The sequence below is a fragment of the Delphinus delphis genome, chromosome 16, assembly GCF_949987515.2.
Source record: "Delphinus delphis chromosome 16, mDelDel1.2, whole genome shotgun sequence".
Lineage (NCBI taxonomy): Eukaryota > Metazoa > Chordata > Mammalia > Artiodactyla > Delphinidae > Delphinus > Delphinus delphis.
In genome coordinates, this window is record NC_082698.1 from 77,689,664 (window position 1) to 77,707,527 (window position 17,864).

The 17,864-nt window shown below is 36.4% G+C and overlaps 1 protein-coding gene across 4 annotated transcripts in view; it reads left to right on the forward strand.

Moving 5' to 3' along the window:
- Positions 1-309: 309 nt before the first annotated feature.
- HEATR1 (HEAT repeat containing 1) overlaps positions 310-17,864 on the forward strand; it is a 48,280-nt gene continuing 30,725 nt past the window's right edge. The window contains exons 1-17 of one of the 4 annotated variants that reach the window (XM_060035009.1): positions 310-394; positions 697-870; positions 1,438-1,654; positions 3,501-3,642; positions 5,160-5,261; positions 5,704-5,844; positions 6,634-6,845; positions 7,001-7,134; positions 8,378-8,480; positions 9,391-9,501; positions 9,907-10,024; positions 11,117-11,224; positions 13,788-13,883; positions 14,325-14,413; positions 15,494-15,705; positions 16,044-16,165; positions 16,743-16,934. In XM_060035009.1, coding sequence (XP_059890992.1) covers positions 729-870; positions 1,438-1,654; positions 3,501-3,642; positions 5,160-5,261; positions 5,704-5,844; positions 6,634-6,845; positions 7,001-7,134; positions 8,378-8,480; positions 9,391-9,501; positions 9,907-10,024; positions 11,117-11,224; positions 13,788-13,883; positions 14,325-14,413; positions 15,494-15,705; positions 16,044-16,165; positions 16,743-16,934 — 2,241 coding nt within the window. In that variant the 5' untranslated portion in view covers positions 310-394; positions 697-728. Of the gene's footprint in view, positions 871-1,437; positions 1,655-3,500; positions 3,643-5,159; positions 5,262-5,703; positions 5,845-6,347; positions 6,519-6,633; positions 6,846-7,000; positions 7,135-8,377; positions 8,481-9,390; positions 9,502-9,906; positions 10,025-11,116; positions 11,225-13,787; positions 13,884-14,324; positions 14,414-15,493; positions 15,706-16,043; positions 16,166-16,742; positions 16,935-17,864 lie in introns of those variants that run through there. The other 3 variants (XM_060035012.1, XM_060035011.1, XM_060035013.1) reach the window with 3 other exon arrangements.

The following is a 17,864-nucleotide window of genomic DNA, read 5'->3' on the forward strand; positions in this document are numbered from 1 at the left end:
CTGCGCGATGCTGCCGGTACCTAGTAAAAGCTGGATACGTATATGCTGAATGAATGATTCCGGCTACAGAACCTTAAAGCACACAAAAGACCCGCCCAGAAACTGAAACTTCCAGCCACAAGCCAAAAACGGACCGCTAGCTCCCAGCTGGCGGACCGCAGATCCTGAGCCTGAAGTCCCGCGCGGCGGAGGGGCGGGGCTTCACTGCCTGGGGGCGGAGTCGCCTTTTTTTCATTCCGGCAAGCTTGTACCTCTTCACTTGCCGTAGTGCCTGAAACCGGAAGTTCGTCCGAGGAGTGGTCCACATTTCCGGGCGAGAGCTGGACTTATTGGTACCACGTGGGAGCTGCTGAGATACGTTGGCCTCTGAGTCCTGCCCCAAGTCGAGCTCCGGGTGAGCAGGAGCTGTGGGTCGGAGTGGTATACAGGGGAGCGTAAGGTGCCCGCGGGTTTTCGAGTCTCCGCGGAGTCGGGGCTGAGAAACGTTCGGCGCGGCCCCCGGGGCTGTAATTAGCTGTTAACGCTGTTGCTTTAGTGTTTGCACCTCCGGCGTCCGCGAGTCCCTGGGCAGCAGGTGATGTGCCCGCGACCGCGTTGAGTACGGAGGAAAGTTGCTGGTACGTGAGACATTTGCTGCTTACTGTTAAGCCACCTTGTTAATTTTGTAGAGGCGTCTCACGGGGTTATGTTTCTTAGCCTGTGTGTTTAGAAATCCGCTGGCCTGAAAGATGACGTCCTTAGCTCAGCAACTCCAACGACTCGCCCTCCCTCAAAGTGATCCCAGCCTCTTATCTAGAGATGAAGTTGCCTCTTTGTTGTTTGACCCCAAGGAAGCGGCCACCATCGACAGGGACACCGCCTTTGCCATTGGTGAGCTACCCTTTAACTTAGGAAAGCTCTGGGAAGCGTGTGTTTCCAGGATGTTGGTGTATTTTCTTGTTTTCTTTTCTGACCCGCCCTCTTCCTCAGCGGTTTCTAACTTGCTAACCTCATTTATGTTGTTAAGGGGAAAGAGAATAACAAAAAGCCATGCGCTAGATGCGTGAAATGTATATAGGCAGCGGCATCTGAATGTCACAGGTGATAAACAAGGTTGGGGGGTCGTCTAAGCTGTAGAAAGGAGGAACAGTCAAAAGGGGCGGGAGGCTGTGGCTGGAGGGTTGGGGAGGAGCCTTCCTAGGACTGGCCTAATTATTGTATTGAAATTGTATTGAAAAAAGAAAAAAGGCCCTCTGCCAGAAGGTACTTTCTGTTCTCCTAGTTGGTGAGATGAGATTTATTCTCTATGTTGGAAACTAGAAATCTATGTTTGGGACTGTATTACAGATTATATATGCTAAAAGAATTCAGAGAGTTTTAGGCGAAAGTAACACTGTCAAAGAGGGGTGAGATGAGTTTGCTCATAAAGAATTGTTAAATAAAGTGGCCTTTTCCTAGGATGCACTGGCCTGGAAGAGCTGCTTGGTATCGATCCTTCCTTTGAGCGTTTTGAAGCACCGTTGTTCAGCCAGCTAGCAAAAACCTTGGAGCGGAGCGTTCAGACCAAGGCAGTGAACAAACAGCTGGATGAAAACATTTCATTATTTCTTATCCACCTATCTCCTTACTTCCTGCTGAAGCCGGCACAGAAGTGTCTGGAGTGGTTGATCCACAGGTAGCAAATGGAATTACGGAAATAATTATGGGCTAATAACATTTATCTTTTTAAATTTAAAGTTTAAAGTTGAAAAATCAGGTGTATTAAGAGATTAACACAATTTGTATTGGGTGAGGTAAGCATGCCCTTCTACTGTTGAACTCATTTCTGTTGATACTAAGAAGTAGAACTACTGAAGATCTTGAGTAAGTAGTCTAGCCTCATTAGTTCTGAGGGGCTTGTGTCAGTTTGCCGTTACAAATTGTTACTGCATATTTGGGGCAAAGAGTGTTATTAAACCTCTTGCCAAAATAACAAAAAAAAATAAAGGTTTGGGAACAGGGTAAGAGTATTCTCTAAAATACCGTAACTTAAGAAAAACAATAATAGCTAATATGTATTGAACATTTATACACCAGGCCTTCTGGTAAGCACTTTGTGTGCATTATCTCAGCGCTCACGACAGTCCTGTGGGGAGATGCTTCTCTTATCCCCATTTTACAGTTGAGAAGACAGGTGTAGAAGAGTTAAGTTGGCTGAGTCACATGACTGGTAAGCAGAGATGCAAATTTTGTTTCCAAGGTCTGATCTTTACTTTGGAAATTGTCTCAGTAAGTTTATTCAGTTTATTTTCTCATTTATTTGTATTACATTGGTATTACATCATAGTTGACATTTTAATTTTTTCTCCTATGTATGTTTTAAAAGTAGAAAGGCTTTCACTTCATTAATTAGAGGCATGGGGGTAAGGGAAGCCAGTGAATCATTGAGAAAACATAAGTGTAACCTGGGTCTTCTCATTATCGTATCATTAGATTCATCAGACAAAAAAAAAAAAATCAAACCTGTACTATTTTCCTCTGTCTTCTAGCATTTAATTTACCCTAAATAGATCGTTACTGTAAGCAGTACTTTCAGCGTTTGGTTTTGCATTTATGAATTCAGGTAACTTATTTATTTAGCAAACAGTAAGTTCAATACAAGGATGAATAGGCTGCCCTTTCTTACTCTTTTGAAAGAAATGCCACTATAAGGGTGTATACAAAGTTTGGGGCATGTGATGCTGCCTGAAGTAGTTGAGGAAAGCTTCATGGAGAAAGTGATGTCTTGGCTAGTACTAAAGCCATATTATAGAACTAATAAAAGGCAAGGGGTGTGGTGCTGTAAGAAAGGTACAGGTGAAAGGATAGGAGAGTTTAGACAGATGTAAGAGGGATCACCTGGCTGGGAGAATTAAGAAAAGCATCTTGAAAAAGAATGCATTTGAGCTAGCTCTTAAAGACTAGACAGGATGTAATGGATCTGACAGTTAATAAATCTGTTTTACGTTATTAGGGTGGCGTGACCAATACCAAGTTTTGTAAAGTTCATGTACAAATTAAATATGGTTGTAATTTGATCTTTTTGTTTTATTCAGAGAAGATAATATGATTTTCTTTATAATTAGTCTTCTGGTTTTAGGATTATGATAGTTAGGTGAGGTGAGGAAACTAAGCTGTGGAAGGTGAACTTTGGAGCATGGAGAGAAGCTGAGTGTTGCTGCCTACTTGACCAGTTTGGTTTTCTGTTGGTTTGACTGCAATGATCCCAAAGTCACGTTAATGTAATAATGGATTTGAAAAAAAGTTGAGAGACAGTGAATGGATGTCAATTTTGATAGTGAATATTTTAAAATGCTACTGCATGAGAATTGGCAAACCCTGTTGAGTACTTTCATGCCTATGCTTTAAGCGAGCTGTACCTTGCTTATAGTTGTATGGTTGCTTTAAGTGGGTTTAGCTCATTGATACACCGTTTGGACGTGTAAGGAAATACACGCTTGTAAGTTTTGTGTCAGTTAGAAGTGTTTGCTTTTTTCCCCCAGGTTCCACATCCATCTTTATAATCAGGATAGCCTCATTGCCTGTGTTCTCCCATACCACGAGACAAGAATATTTGTGCGGGTTATACAGCTTCTAAAAATCAATAATTCAAAGCACAAGTGGTTCTGGTTATTGCCAATTAAGGTATGATTGTTGAATGACGTGTATCTATAATCATTGCAAACCTTCATTAAAGGTATAATTTGGAAAAAATTAAGTCTTTGGTGCTCCTGAGAGTAGACCAAGTATTACCTCCATCACTTTTATTTCCTAACTTCCAGTTGAAACTGTTATGAATAATAGCTGGCTTTCATTTAGTACCTGATATCAGGATAGGCAATTTGTATTATCTTGGATTCTCACAAAATTCTGTTTTTACAGATGAGGACAGGTTCAGAGAATTAAGTTACTTGCCAAAGTTCATGTAACTCTAAAGTGGCAGAGTTGGGATTTGAATCCAGATCTGATTGTAAAGCTTGTCTTTCCACTATACCGTGCTGTCTGGCATTTTAAATTTTGGAACTGAGAAGCTTAAAACAAGTTAGAGGTGAAGAAATGCATAAAATACTTACAAAAATTAAAGGGATAAGGATAACTTGAAGGACTTTGGAAATTATTAAAGTTGTGAAGAAGATGCTAGAAAATTAATTTATAGATGAATAATAGGATGGTTGTCTTACAGGATAGCTCTGGCTGAGATCAGATAGCATGATTTTGTAGTAAAACAACTGAATTGCCATTATCACTTTGTTTGCATCTATAGTAGAGGAAAGCAGATGTATGTTGTTAGCAAGAGTTTTACTGAATGTTGAGCACGGCGATTCAGGCCAGCAGGAGGGCAAATGGGGATGAAAGTAGGTTAACAGGCTGGGCCTGTGGAATGAGTTAACTTGATGGGTGATGACAGGAGGGCCATGGTCAGAATTAGTAAAAAGAAAGGGAATGGGAATTTTTAATTAGAAGAAAAATTTAAGTGTTTGAATGTAAAGCACTTGAACTTAAAGAATGTTCAAGAAGAGAAGGCCAACCTAAAATAAAGCTTCTTAATCCAACTACTCGACGTTCGCTCTGCTAATAACATCAAAATTATTTTTCCCCTAGTCTACACACAGACCCTGCTGTTCTCTAGGCACACTTGTTTCAGGTATCCAAACCCCCCTTACCTATTAAAGTTCACTTCAAATTATTTTTTCATTGATTTATTCAAAATTTATTGAGCACTAATACATGCCATGCACAGTGCTAGGCAGTGGGAAGAGCAGTATAAGTTGACCGTGTTCCTCTCTGTTTCTATTACTAGTGTTATTGTGAAGCAGTGACAGAACCATAGCACATTGGCTCAAAAACCAAATTTAACCAGTAGAGTTACTAAGAATCTAGAGAATCCAGATTTAGATAAATACATATCAAAATGCAACACGTAATAAGTAAGCGTTTTTCACTGAGTACATCCACACTCATTGCTTGGCCTTCTCTTGAATTTCTAAAGTTTGCACAATTTTATGTGTTAATTTCATCTTTACCAACAGCAATAAGGAAAGACTATATTTCGTATTTATGAACTGCAGCAGTTTGAAGCTGCTACTTTGGTAGGTACTTTAAAAATAATGATGAGTTGATGAATGTCTCAAGTAATAGCTGGTCCTTTCTGTCTGTAATAGCAATCTGGAGTGCCCTTAGCTAAGGGAACTTTGGTTACCCACTGCTACAAAGATCTCGGATTCATGGATTTCATTTGTAGTCTGGTGACAAAATCCGTGAAGGTGAGTAGTGAATTGTTTCATGAACATATAATTCCATTAGCAGGTTGCTTCCTCTTCATACAGAAAACAAATGAAGACCTTCTCTGTAATGGTGGGACTTTGAAGAAGTGTCCTTTTTTTTAAAGGATCTGCTGTTTTGGAGCATGAGCAGTGATCAGTCTTTCATCAGCAAAGCTGTTTTTCTACAAAAATAAATTATTCTCTTCCTGGCCAGATTCTATTTACAGTGACTGTTTAAACAAAGACACAGTCTAAAAATGTCAGGAAGGTTGTTCATTCTTGTCATATTTCATTGAACTGTTAGATGTGTTTATGTAATGTTACATATGGTAAAATTAAAGTGTCAGCCTGAAGTAGTTGAGGAGAGCTGTAAATATTTTTATACTTTCATCTGATTGGCCTTTCACTCTTAAAACTGTGTGTGGTTTGTGGTTTTTTCCAGGTTTTTGCTGAGTATCCTGGGAGCTCAGCTCAGTTGAGGGTGCTCTTAACTTTCTATGCTTCTACCATCGTGTCTGCTCTGGTGACCGCTGAGGACTTATCCGACAATATAGTCGCCAAGCTGTTCCCATATGTTCAAAAGGTTGGCCCTGCTCATGTGTAAAGTAGATTATTTTGTACCTGAAGGAATTTTCTTGCTTTTGAAAATTTCACGTAGACATCAGTGTTTTCACATTGACAATTTATTTCAGGTGGTTAATGAGATTTAATTTATAGGTAAAAAATATGACTTCTTAAAAATTTACCAGAGTGGGATCTTAGGGCTCCTTAGGGATGAATGTTGGCTGTTTGGCCCTGCCATCTTCTCCCAGATCTGTTTTCTTAGCAGTCATGTTACCTCAGCGGAAAGAGAACGGATTAGAAAATCTCTTCAGGGCAGAGGCTCTCTTACCATTCCGTGTGCATTGACTTCTGCTTCTCAGTGTTTCTTCTCCCCAAGGGCCTCATGGCCTCCCACCGTCCTGGATTCCCGATGGAGGAACTGCTTTGCTTCCCACCAGTGTCCCAAAATGACTGTCTTTAATTAGGCACTGTTTTGTTCCTGATTGAAGTCTCCCTTACACAGGTGGATGTTTTCATATAAAAGAAGACTCCTTGGCTCCTCTTAGGATGTGTTGTGGAGGTTTGAGTTGGGAGACCTTCTGAGATCCCTTCTGTCATTCAAGAGACTTGTCTCATTTCCATGTCCCCTCAGGAAAAGGGGCCAACATCTTGATTTTTCACTTCCGAGGAGCGTTGACTCTCAGTGTGTGTTAGGTTGTATTAATCTCTAATTTATGACGTTTCCAATTTGTCAAAGTAAAGTAACATTTTAAGTAGGATAAAATAACACAGTTTGTCATTTTTCCCTTATATTTTAAAATATATTTAGGGATTGAAATCATCTTTACCAGATTACAGAGCTGCAACGTACATGATAATATGTCAGATTTCGGTGAAAGTGACCATGGAAGATACCTTCGTCAATTCCTTGGCTTCACAGATCATCAAAACACTGACCAGAATTCCCTCTCTGATCAAGGATGGATTGGGGTGCTTGATAGTGCTCCTGCAGAGACAGAAGCCAGAGAGCCTGGGGAAAAAGTACGTATAATTGAATTGGCAATGATAATAATTACAAGTGAATGGAGTTATTTTGAATAGTTTTTTTTCATAAGATAAATTTTACACTATTTTTAAAAATTGCCATTCATTATCTAACTTGTGCAGTCAACATCTTATGTCTTGCTTCTTCAAAGGCCATTTCCTCACTTATGTACTGTTCCTGATCTTGTTACACTACTTCAAGGGATTTCTGAAACATACGACATCAGTCCTCTTCTGCGTTACATGCTTCCCCATCTGGTTGTCTCCATTGTTAATCATGTTACAGGTATGTGGTTTTACATGTTGTGTCCAGAAACTTCCTTTCTCAGATGCGATTCTCTTAAAATAGGAACCATATCCTTGTTAATATCTTTAAGATATTTAGAGTTTCTGCTAATTGTTTTTGTGTAATGTATCTATTTTTATGAATAGAGAAACATTTGAGGTGGGGAGCAGGTTTAAAGGAAATCCTTGTTAAATGAGTAATATGCTCAGTTGTTTTTTTTTTTTTAATGTGTGTTCTCACACAGTCTCTACATGAAAAAGACTGGAATTATTTTAAAACAGAACACTACTCTACAACTTTCCCTTCTCATTTAGCTATTTAATGAACTTTAATGATTCATTTACAATAAATATCCAGTTGCCAAAACAGTTTTTCTCCCTTGAGTCATTGAAAATATAAGATCAAGAAAATCTCATGCATGAAAATTCAAATTTAAAAAAAGCCCAAAAGTTAATTAGAAGGTGATTATTTGCATTATACGTTTTTCACCCTTCAATAAATATAGAAAGACAAGGAAGAAATACTTGGTCCTGTTGCTACTGGACTAAGAAAGACTACTAAGAAAGTCATTTCTAAAGTTATATCCATTTATTGGAAAATAAGATTTGCTTAACTCCATCTCAGTTTAAACGTGAGTTTCAGAAACATGACTAGCACGAATGAAAGTGTACTTTTCCTGTTCTGATGGTGATGAGTAATGAAGCCAGGGCTCACGTTCATTCATAAATGTGGAATGGAAGATGACAGCTCTTGGTTCAGTAAGGAGGCTTTGAGATGAAGTTTAGCCTGTATTCAGGATAGTTTATTGGGATGTAGATTCAGATCCCAACTTCACCGCTTGTAGTGTGGCCTGGGGAAAGACTATATTCTTTGGACTTCTGTTTCATTCACGAAAGAGGCAAGATAGTACTTGTTTTTTTTGTTTTTTATATTTTTATTTATTTATTTTTACATCTTTATTGGAGTATAATTGTTTTACGATGGATAGTACTTGTTTTTAAAAAATGTAGAGAATTTCAGGTAAAGGATAAATGAGGGTAATGTATACAAAAGTGGTTTGAAAAGATATAAATGACTAAACAGGTGAAGTACACTTTTGAAAATAGGTAAAAAGCTGGATGTCGTTATATATATGTTTTAAAGTTATTCCTGTAGAAAGATTTTCTGCTGTAAAAAAACTTAATAGCATACACATATGGGAAAAGTTTTCCCCAATCAGTTTTAATTTGTTGTATATGCTTAGGGGAAGAAACTGAAGAGATGGATGGTCAAATCTATAGGAGACTCTTAGAAGCCATACTTACAAATATATACCTGAAGAACAACTTAGACCATTTGTTGGCTAGGTAAGCTGTTACTTTTGACATGCTTTTGATTTGTATTTTTGTGGCTTAGTATACTTTTGAGGGTTGGCTAACAGTTTTCCAGTATCCCTTTGTAATGTATTTCTTGCTTTGTCCATGCCATTTCATCTAATTATAAGTACTTAGTCCAATAATTGTGGCAACAGAAAATGTAATTTCTCTTGTTTGTCTTTAGTGCTTATATGTGGTCATGGAAAGTTAATAGTGAAACTAAATTTGGGTTATACTACATGTAATTTGTGGTTGTTTAAAATTTCCTAGTACTAAGTGGACCAAAATGCCTGAAACAATACATCACAGTTGGTAATCAGTAAATATCAATTAGAAACTTAACATTGAGGGTTGGCATGAAGTAAAGATAGTTCAGCCTCCTGTTTTCTTTTCTTATTTGAAGGGCAACTCGATGCATTGAAAAGAATGTAGTCATGGTGGTCAGATGTAGGTTTAAATCTTACCGGCTCCGGCTAGTAGAATAGTAAGTTCTGACAGTCAGGCTGCGTGGATCTCGGTTTGCCGTTGTGTATCATTGGGCAGGTACCTATCTGGTGGGCGTGTCATTTGTGTCTCTGCTCCCGTAGTTGGCTTGTGAATTCAATGAGGTTAAATATGCAAAGTACTGTTGAGAGCTTGGCTCTGGACTCAGACAGGGGTGGAAAACCTGCTCTACCTTTTATGGCTCAGTAGGGCTCACTGAGTATTGCCTCTTGTTGCTGTTCTTGTTTGACCTCAGGCAAATTATAAGACTTCTTAGTCTGAGTTTTTGTATCTGTAAAGTGAGTCTAATTTCTATCTTGTAGATGTCTGACAGAGAATATTTCTAAAGTACCTAGAACGTAGTAGGTATTCAATAAATAGTAACTGTCATGTCTGCGTTATTTGTTTTGTTCTGCAGCCTTCTTTTTGAGGAGTATATTGCATATAGCTCACAGGAAGAAATCGATTCTAATAAAGTATCTTTGCTTAATGAGCAGTTTCTTCCACTTATCAGACTTGTAGAAAGCAGGTGAGTTGTGTGTGTGTTTGTGCCCTTCTTAACGTGTACCTCTTGTTTTATAAAGAGATGATTCAGAAGTCACAACTTAATATGGTGAATGAATTGTAAAGATACTCTTCTCCTTTTCAGGAAGGGACAATTATAGGATTTAAATATATTTGAAATATAAGGGAAAATAGGAGTTGTGTGGGGACTATGGAGAGTATAATTTTTTTTATACAGACTTTCTGTTGTTGAAAGAGTCATAGTAACAAACTTGATCAATATCATTTAGTTTTATATGTTCCATTTGTCAAAAATTTAAGTCTCAATCTCAGTAATTTAAAAAATTATATATATTTTTTATACATATATGGTGTGTGTGGTTAATAACTTTGTTACGAATAATGAACTAACTCTTTAATTTCATCCCAGATATCCCAAAACATTAGATGCCGTATTAGAGGAACGCCTAAAGGAAATTACAGACCTAAAAAAACAGGAGCTTTTCCACCAATTTATCTCTCTTTCTGCAAGTGGTGGAAAGTATCAGGTAACTTTTTTCAGGGGAATTATGATACTTATGGGTATTTGTGTGGTTGGTTGAAAAGCTCTGGAAGGAAATTTGCTACTTCACTTCTGTTTGGGAAGTTTCATAGAGAGAGAAGATTTTATACAGTTTGCCTAGTTAGCTGAAGTAAGACTCTGAGGCAGGAATTAAATAATTGGAGAAGGGTACAGTGAGTTTTAGATGACTGTGAACCTGATACTTACTTCTGGAAAAGCGTTTGGAAATTTTGTATATGATGCCCATCAGCAGTCACCAAAAGATGGCCTAACGTAGGTTTCTAGTGTTCCTTATCCTTCTCCTGTACCCTTGTCTTCCCAGTGCAGAGCCCACCAGCCACGTGTGGCTTTTTAAGTCATTGATGAGGAAAAGGGAAGTGGATTTTGTTTCATGATTATGTTAGAACTTCAGAAATTTTCTGGTGATTCGCCCTAAGTCTTTATACTCGAAGTTAGACATTTCAGTAGTTCTTATAATTAGCCTTGAAAATAAATGTTAGGAAGAGAAATATGATTGTTTGGGTTTTTCTCTTCCATAATTAGACTTTCGTCTTTCATGGTATTTCATTTCCAAAACCATATGTTGATAGACTTCCTTCGTAGTCTAATTATCAATACATAAATAAAGTTGTCACTAATTTGAGTGTCACTGTTACATCATTTAGGTGAATTGCATTCTCTTCAGTGATCAATTTTTTTGATTTATATTTTCATTTAGGCGCTAATACAGTGATTTATCTTAGGTGCTTTTCACCTTGGAATCAGATATACATAAAGAATACAAAATTACTTCATAGAATTACTTCACTAATTTAAACCTACATGTAGACACAAGTATACATGAAATCACAACATTCACAAAACAAATTTTTATCTGCTGTTACTCATACTATGTTCTGGAGACAAAGATTTTTGCTTTACTTTTTACTTTCAGTTTGGTGTACTTTTTGGTTTCTGAAATTAGATGGTTGTTACTGAATAAGTTGGGCAGCTCGGGGTGGTTTTCTCTGGTTCTTCTTGATCATGTGCTGCTCAGATTGAATGGCGAGATCATGTGGTAATTGTGCTGAACCTGTAGTTTTTAGCAGATTCTGATACCTCCTTGATGCTCAGTCTGAATCATCCACTTGCTCCTGTGAGACTTCTGGCCGTTAATCATCTGAAAAATGTCATGACAACATCAAAGGTTTGTGTCAGATAGCCTTCATTTGTGATGTTTTTACCCTTTTGATGAGCAGTGTAATTCTAGAATAAGAAATTGAAGTTACCACCTAGAATCAATACTGTTTAATTATAGAGATAAGCCTAATAAAGAATATGGGCATTCACTGGACAAAGATTTAGGACCATACATGCCAGAAGCCACCATTTTAACCTGTATATGTTTCCACGTTGCAGATGATTAGGTTAGCTTTAGTTGAGAGTTTTTCAACCTGGGATTTATAGATTAATTTACAGAGGGTCATAAATTATCTGAGAATTTTTTAGTTTTGAAATTTGAATTTGATAGTCTTAAGTTTAACATGAGCGTGTTTGGGGACATCAGAATGATAGCTTTTGGAGCCCTGTTCATGATTTCGGTACCTGCCAGTTGCATTTGGCTTTAAAATTTTGGTGGCTCCTAATAGTAAGTACAGAAGCTGACTTAATTTGTAAATAAAGCCTTTAGAACAAAATGATATTTTACAAAGACTTTGCAGTGATTCAAATAGAGCAGTATTTTCCAAACTTTAGTCATTCAAGCAAATATTTTGCTGTATTAGCTGACCACTGATGTTATTTTTTTTTTAATTTTTCTTTAGTTTCTTTTAAATGGACTCATTTTTTCACATAGCTTTCTCTTTTTTAAATTGAGTTATGGTTGATTTACAATATTATATTTCAAGTGTACAACATAGTAATTCAATATTTTTATAGATTATATACTTCATACAAAGTAAATACAAAATTTTGACTATATTCCCTGTGCTATGCATTATATCCTTGTAACTTAATTTATACCTAGTAGTTTATACTTCTTTATCCTCTTCATCTTTTTCATAGCTTTTAAATCATGCGTTTGAAGTGCTAATTGTATGTACATTTTACTGTAGGTAATACAGTTTGAAATAAGAATGTTCATCTGTTAATATCTAAAATCATCTCATGTACTACCGTTTGCATATTTGGAAAATTTCTAGACTAGATAAAAATGCTACCAGAGTTTAGTTTCTCCATAGCACATAGTAGTATAAACACACTGAACTCTAAACTTGTGTCATGGCCATTAAAACCAGATTCATATTACAAGTAGAATTTAATTTCAGCTAATCATAATTACCATGTTAAGTTTATTTAATTTTAAATTTTACTGTTTTTTCTTTAGTTTTTTTACTTTTCAATTGGTAATTTTAAAAATATTTTTGTTCTCTTATATTTTTAAAGAGTTATACATAATTTTTAAAATGGTAGACGTATTCAAATTTGAAAAATATTGCTTGGCTTGATTCATTTCTGATCTGGTACAAATTATGTTTCTTTCATAAATTGCTGGTAGGTTTGTCTCATTGATTTGTTGGATGATTAAACTCAGTGAATACTGTTCTTTGTTGTAATAGGAAGATTTCAGCGCCTAGAATAAAAAGCGAGATTCCTGGAATCTCTTAATATTCTTGAAGCCATTCTTATCCTTCCTGCTTTTACTCTTAATCCCGTCCTACCCTGTCCTCCTCTGGATTTGTTAGTTTTTTCAGTGAAGGGCAGTGTGTACATTCAACTTACAGGCTTTGGTATTGTAATTGCAGTTAATGTCTGTCTTTGCATGCTTTGATTTCCTTTTCCCTTCACTGTTAATGTCTGGACATAGGTTCTGTTCTGTTCTCAAATTCCAGATTGAGCTATTTGGCTACTTGTTAGCTTTTGAGAAAATTTTGGCATTTGGCATTAAACTTTGACTTCAGTTTTATGAATTTTAGGGATTTTACTTTTTGTCTCCCAATGTTCCGACATAAATTATTTCTGTGGGATTATTTACTTGTTTTTTTTCTTTTCACCACCTACAGGTAGAGATATATTCAGTTTGGTTAGCAGTCTTATTTTTCTGTTATTGTGAATGATTTTATGCTTTATTTTCTTTTGTTACTTAAAAGAAAAATATGAACTTTTGGGGGCAGACTGCACTGTCATCAGCACTTGTCATCATCCTTGTAAAAACCTTGAAAATTAAAAGCTAACTTTTAACACTGCTTACTATGTCTAAAGTACTGTTTTAAGTATTGATATGTATTATTTGATCCTGTAACAACCCTTTGAGGTAGGTATTATTATTAGCCCTATTTTATAGATGAGAATAATGAGACCTAGGAAGGTTATGTAACTTGCTCAAGGTCGCACAGCTAGTAAGTGGTGGAACTGGGATTTAAACTTAGACATTCTGGTTCTTTAGTTTGTGCTCTCCCAAAATCTAGGTTCTCATTTTAACAAGATGAACTCTTTAATGCAAAATTGTATTTTAATTGCACATCTTATTATATTTTCAATGGAAACTGGAAAGAGTTTGTACCAACCAATTATTCATCTAAAAAGGACTTCTAGAGTTTGCCTAGTTCAACGCAAGTGTGCTTAGTTTTGAATTCGCATCTGGGGCAGCAGAACCTGTGTTCCTTAACTGGAATTTTGGAGTGCTTTTTACAAAACCATACTTTCTTTCTAATGTAAAGTCTTCAGAGGTTTTAGCAACAACTAAATTAATATTTTTTTCTATTGCTCAGGAGAGTATCGATGAGTCTTTCATTAAAGAAGCTATTTTAACCCGATTAGGTGATGATAGCATAGATGTTGTCTTGTCAGCTATAAGTGCATTTGAGGTGAGTGAATTTGTTGTTCATTGATGTGCATGTTTTGTTTGTAAATTTTTACTTACCCTTCTCACATGAATCTCTGCTCTAGGCAGCAGCGTATTTGGAAATTATTCTTTCACTGGAAATTTGTTCTGTTGAGAGCACAGACTTAAGCCTGGTTGGGGAAAGCACATGGGAGTAATTAGATCATACAACTTTATATATTTGGAAGTTCTTTTAAAAAGGAAAAGTGCTTTGTGAGTTTTTACCAGTAGTAAACACGTAGGGATCCTGGGAAATTAGATCCTAAATGGCACTTTTGCAAAATTGCTCTCATAGAACTTTTAAATTATACTGGAATTCTTGGGAGATAAATTCTTTATAATTCATAATTTTTTTAAGTTCGTTTAACAAGCACCATATTTGAAGCAAGCAAAAATTTACTTATGGGTATTTTTTTCTCTCTAGATTTTCAAACAACGGTTTAGTTCAGAAGTGACAGTTTCAACTCTCCTGAATCTCTTTCAAAGAGCAGAACTTTCAAAAAATAAGGGATGGTATGTATTTGTATCTCCTCATACAAATAAATTAATGAAATTCTTTTCTTTTTAATATATTTATTTATTTATTTATATTTGCCTGCGTTGGGTCTTCGTTGATGGGTGCAGGCTTTCTCTAGTTTTAGCGAGTGGGCTTCTCATTGCGGTGGCTTGTTTTGTTGCGGAGCACGGGCTCTGGGCGCACGGACTCACTCGTTGTGGCTCGCGGGCTCTAGAGCGCAGGCTCAGTAGCTGTGGCGCACGGGCTTAGTTGCTTCACGGCACGTGGGATCTTCCCGGACCAGGGATTGAACCCGTGTCCCCTGCATTGGCAGGTGGATTCTTAACCACTGCGCCACCAGGGAAGTGCCTGAAATTCTTATATTAAGTTCACTTTTATTTGGGTTTGTATGGATTTGTTGTAATATTCTCTCTGTTTGAAATTTTTCTTAATAAAATGGAAAAAGAAGTGTATAATGTATGATATAATACTGAGATCTGGGAAGTAGGATGGGAAGGAGCTTTAATTTTTTACTTCATATAATGTATTTCTATTTTACAAGGATAATATATTATACTTTATAATTAAAACAGTTACAAATATATTAAGTAAAAAATAAGCTCAGAATCACCTGATACCTTCTGTAATGTTTTGATGAGCTTTTGTTATTTCATTTTTGGCACCTAAGCTTTTTGCATGAAAAAGTGACTAAGCTCCTTAGAGGATGAGAGCATGTCTTACAGGTTTTTGTGTCCTATTTAGTTCTTAACATATAGTATGTGTTCAGATAATATTTTTTGAACTGATGAGTGAATCTCTGCTCTCTAGTGGAGTTGAGATGTATAGTGTGATATGTTTTATGTTATAGTTAACCTAATGATTTCTCAAAAAGAAAGATTTGACAGAGTTGGTTTAAAATTAATGTCCCAAATAACTCCTTTGTTAGCATGGATTTTAAGTGTTATCTTGATGTTTCTCAATAATGTGTTTGGTAAAGAGACTAGGATGGTGTCAGTTGAGCTGGAAAGATGTAACGATTTTTTGCTGAACTGAAGTCTCTAATGTGTCTCAACCAAATGTGTTTATGTATCTTTTAGGTACAATGTGCTTGAGATAGCAGCAGACATACTAATTAAAGCAGAGATACTGAGTGAAAATGATCAGTTGTCGAATCAGGTGGTGGTGCACCTGCTGCCATTTATGGTCATCAACAATGATGATATGGAATCTGCTGAGACGAAAATGGCTATATATTTATCAAAATCAGGAATTTGCTCTCTGCATCCTTTATTAAGAGGCTGGAAAGAAGGTAAGAAATTCAGTTGCTTTTTAGAAAAAGTGAACAGGTGACACTTTAAAAAAAGATAACCATAATTAAAAATTGGCAGTGATTGTTATTTGAAATTGTTCATTGTGTTACATGCCAGCAAGATATTTTAAAACTTTTGCTAATATGGAAAGTATACAGTGAAAAGGACACTGACCCACTGAAGAATTCGTAATTTTATGAAAAGAAAAATAAAAAGCAAACCTTCGTAGGAAAATTGTAAAACTTTTGCCTAAATTCATTACTTGACATGATATTTAGGTGAGTGTTAGTAACATAAGGGCCCTCTGGTGTTCAATTCCTTTTTTTTTTTTAAACAGCTCTTGAAAATGTGATTAAAAGCACAAACTCAGGAGAACTAATTGGTGTAGCAAGTCAGAAGATGATTGAGTTGCTGGCTGACAATATAAATTCAGGGGATCCCTCTTCAATGTTAAAGATGGTAGGTATGTTGTCGAAGTCAACCCCCTGGGTTTCCTTCTCATAATCTTATTGGATCCTCAGTGTTTGCTTTACTAGATTCTTCTAGTTATTTTAAAATAACTTTTCCATTCTTGAGTACTTTGTTTTGTTTTAAAAACATAGTGTTTAGTATATTTTGCAGATTGTTTGAAATCCTTAACATTTTATGTAATTTATTTCATCCTGGTTGTATATTGGACCAGTAGGAATATAATGTCTACTTTTTAACCTTTTTTCCTCTCATTTAAAATATTGAAGTCATATTTTTTGTTAAAATAGCAAAATATCTAAAAGAGGAGAAATTTTCTTTTGCCTTAGTAAATCTTTTAAAGGCATAAAAACATCCAGTTGGCAAGTGCAGTTGTGTTTGTTATAATTTCTGAAATTATTTATTTTTATGGTTACCCAGAAATCAATGCTTACTACTTTTTTAAGGTTTTATATTTATCATCTCACTCTAAATATGAAATACATGATACCTAGATATGCAGAGGTAGAAAAAATTGTTTTTATGCAAACCAAGAGCTACCATTCACGGAGTCTGTCTATTTTTCAAGGTGGAGGATTTAATAAGTGTTGGAGAAAAGGAGTCCTTTAGCCTGAAGCAGAAAGTGACTTTTCACGTGATCATGGCTGTACTTGTCTCCTGCTGTTCGTCTTTAAAAGAAACTCATTTTCCATTTGCGACAAGAGTCTTCAGTTTGTTGCAGAAAAAAATAAAGAAGCTCGAAAGTGTCATTACTACAGTGGTAAGGAGTGCAGACTCTCTGGAAAGTTGAATGTTAGAAAAGTGACTGCCTGGCCTGTTAATCGCAGCAGAACTGAAAATCGGGGGCTGAGATGCTGAGTCTTTGGATTCTGGGGGTGAAATGTGAGTCAGCCTTGGGTAGCAGTAGATAGTGGATTAGGTGCTGTCTTCCTTTTGCAAGAAATTTAATTGAATCATGGAATTTCACGTTTGTGGTGTTTGTGTCTGATAGTTGACTCTCCCCTGTATCATCATTATTGGGTAAGTATCCAAGCTATACTTAACTACGTCTAGTGGTGAGGAATTCACTAGATATATTAGTGCTTGAATAAAGTATTGTTTCATTCTGTTGTTTACTAGAATAGATCTTTTGTATTATTTTAATTTGGATTTTGCCAGCATACTATTATCTTTGACAGTCTTACTAAGGAACATGTTTCAGTTGTTGATATTTTTACGAAACACCACACCTTGGGGTTATGGATTATTTCTTTTAATACCTGCCATGGAATAGTGTCTTGTATTTAATAGTGTCTTGATTTTATTTGTTTTCCAGACTTCAGAGGGTTCCTTGTTGTAGGAGATGCTCAACAAATCCCATCTTTTTGACGTTCACTTATACTCTCAGGATTTTATAAGTTCTGGTCATAGCCATTATAGCTAAATTTATGTAAACTTTAAGAGACTGAATCTTCATATTTTAAAAAATAGCCCAGGGAATTCCCTGGCAGTCCAGGGGTTAGGACTCGGCACTCTTTTACTGCCAGGGCCCAGGTTTGATCTCTGGTCGGGGAACTAAGATCCTGCAAGCCACGTAGCGTGGCAAATAAATACATACGTACACACCCACATACCCAGATGAGCCCTTCTTAACTTCTTTCTTTATTTTTTGAAAGTGTGGTGACCCGGACTGTGTTTGTTCTCAGTGGTA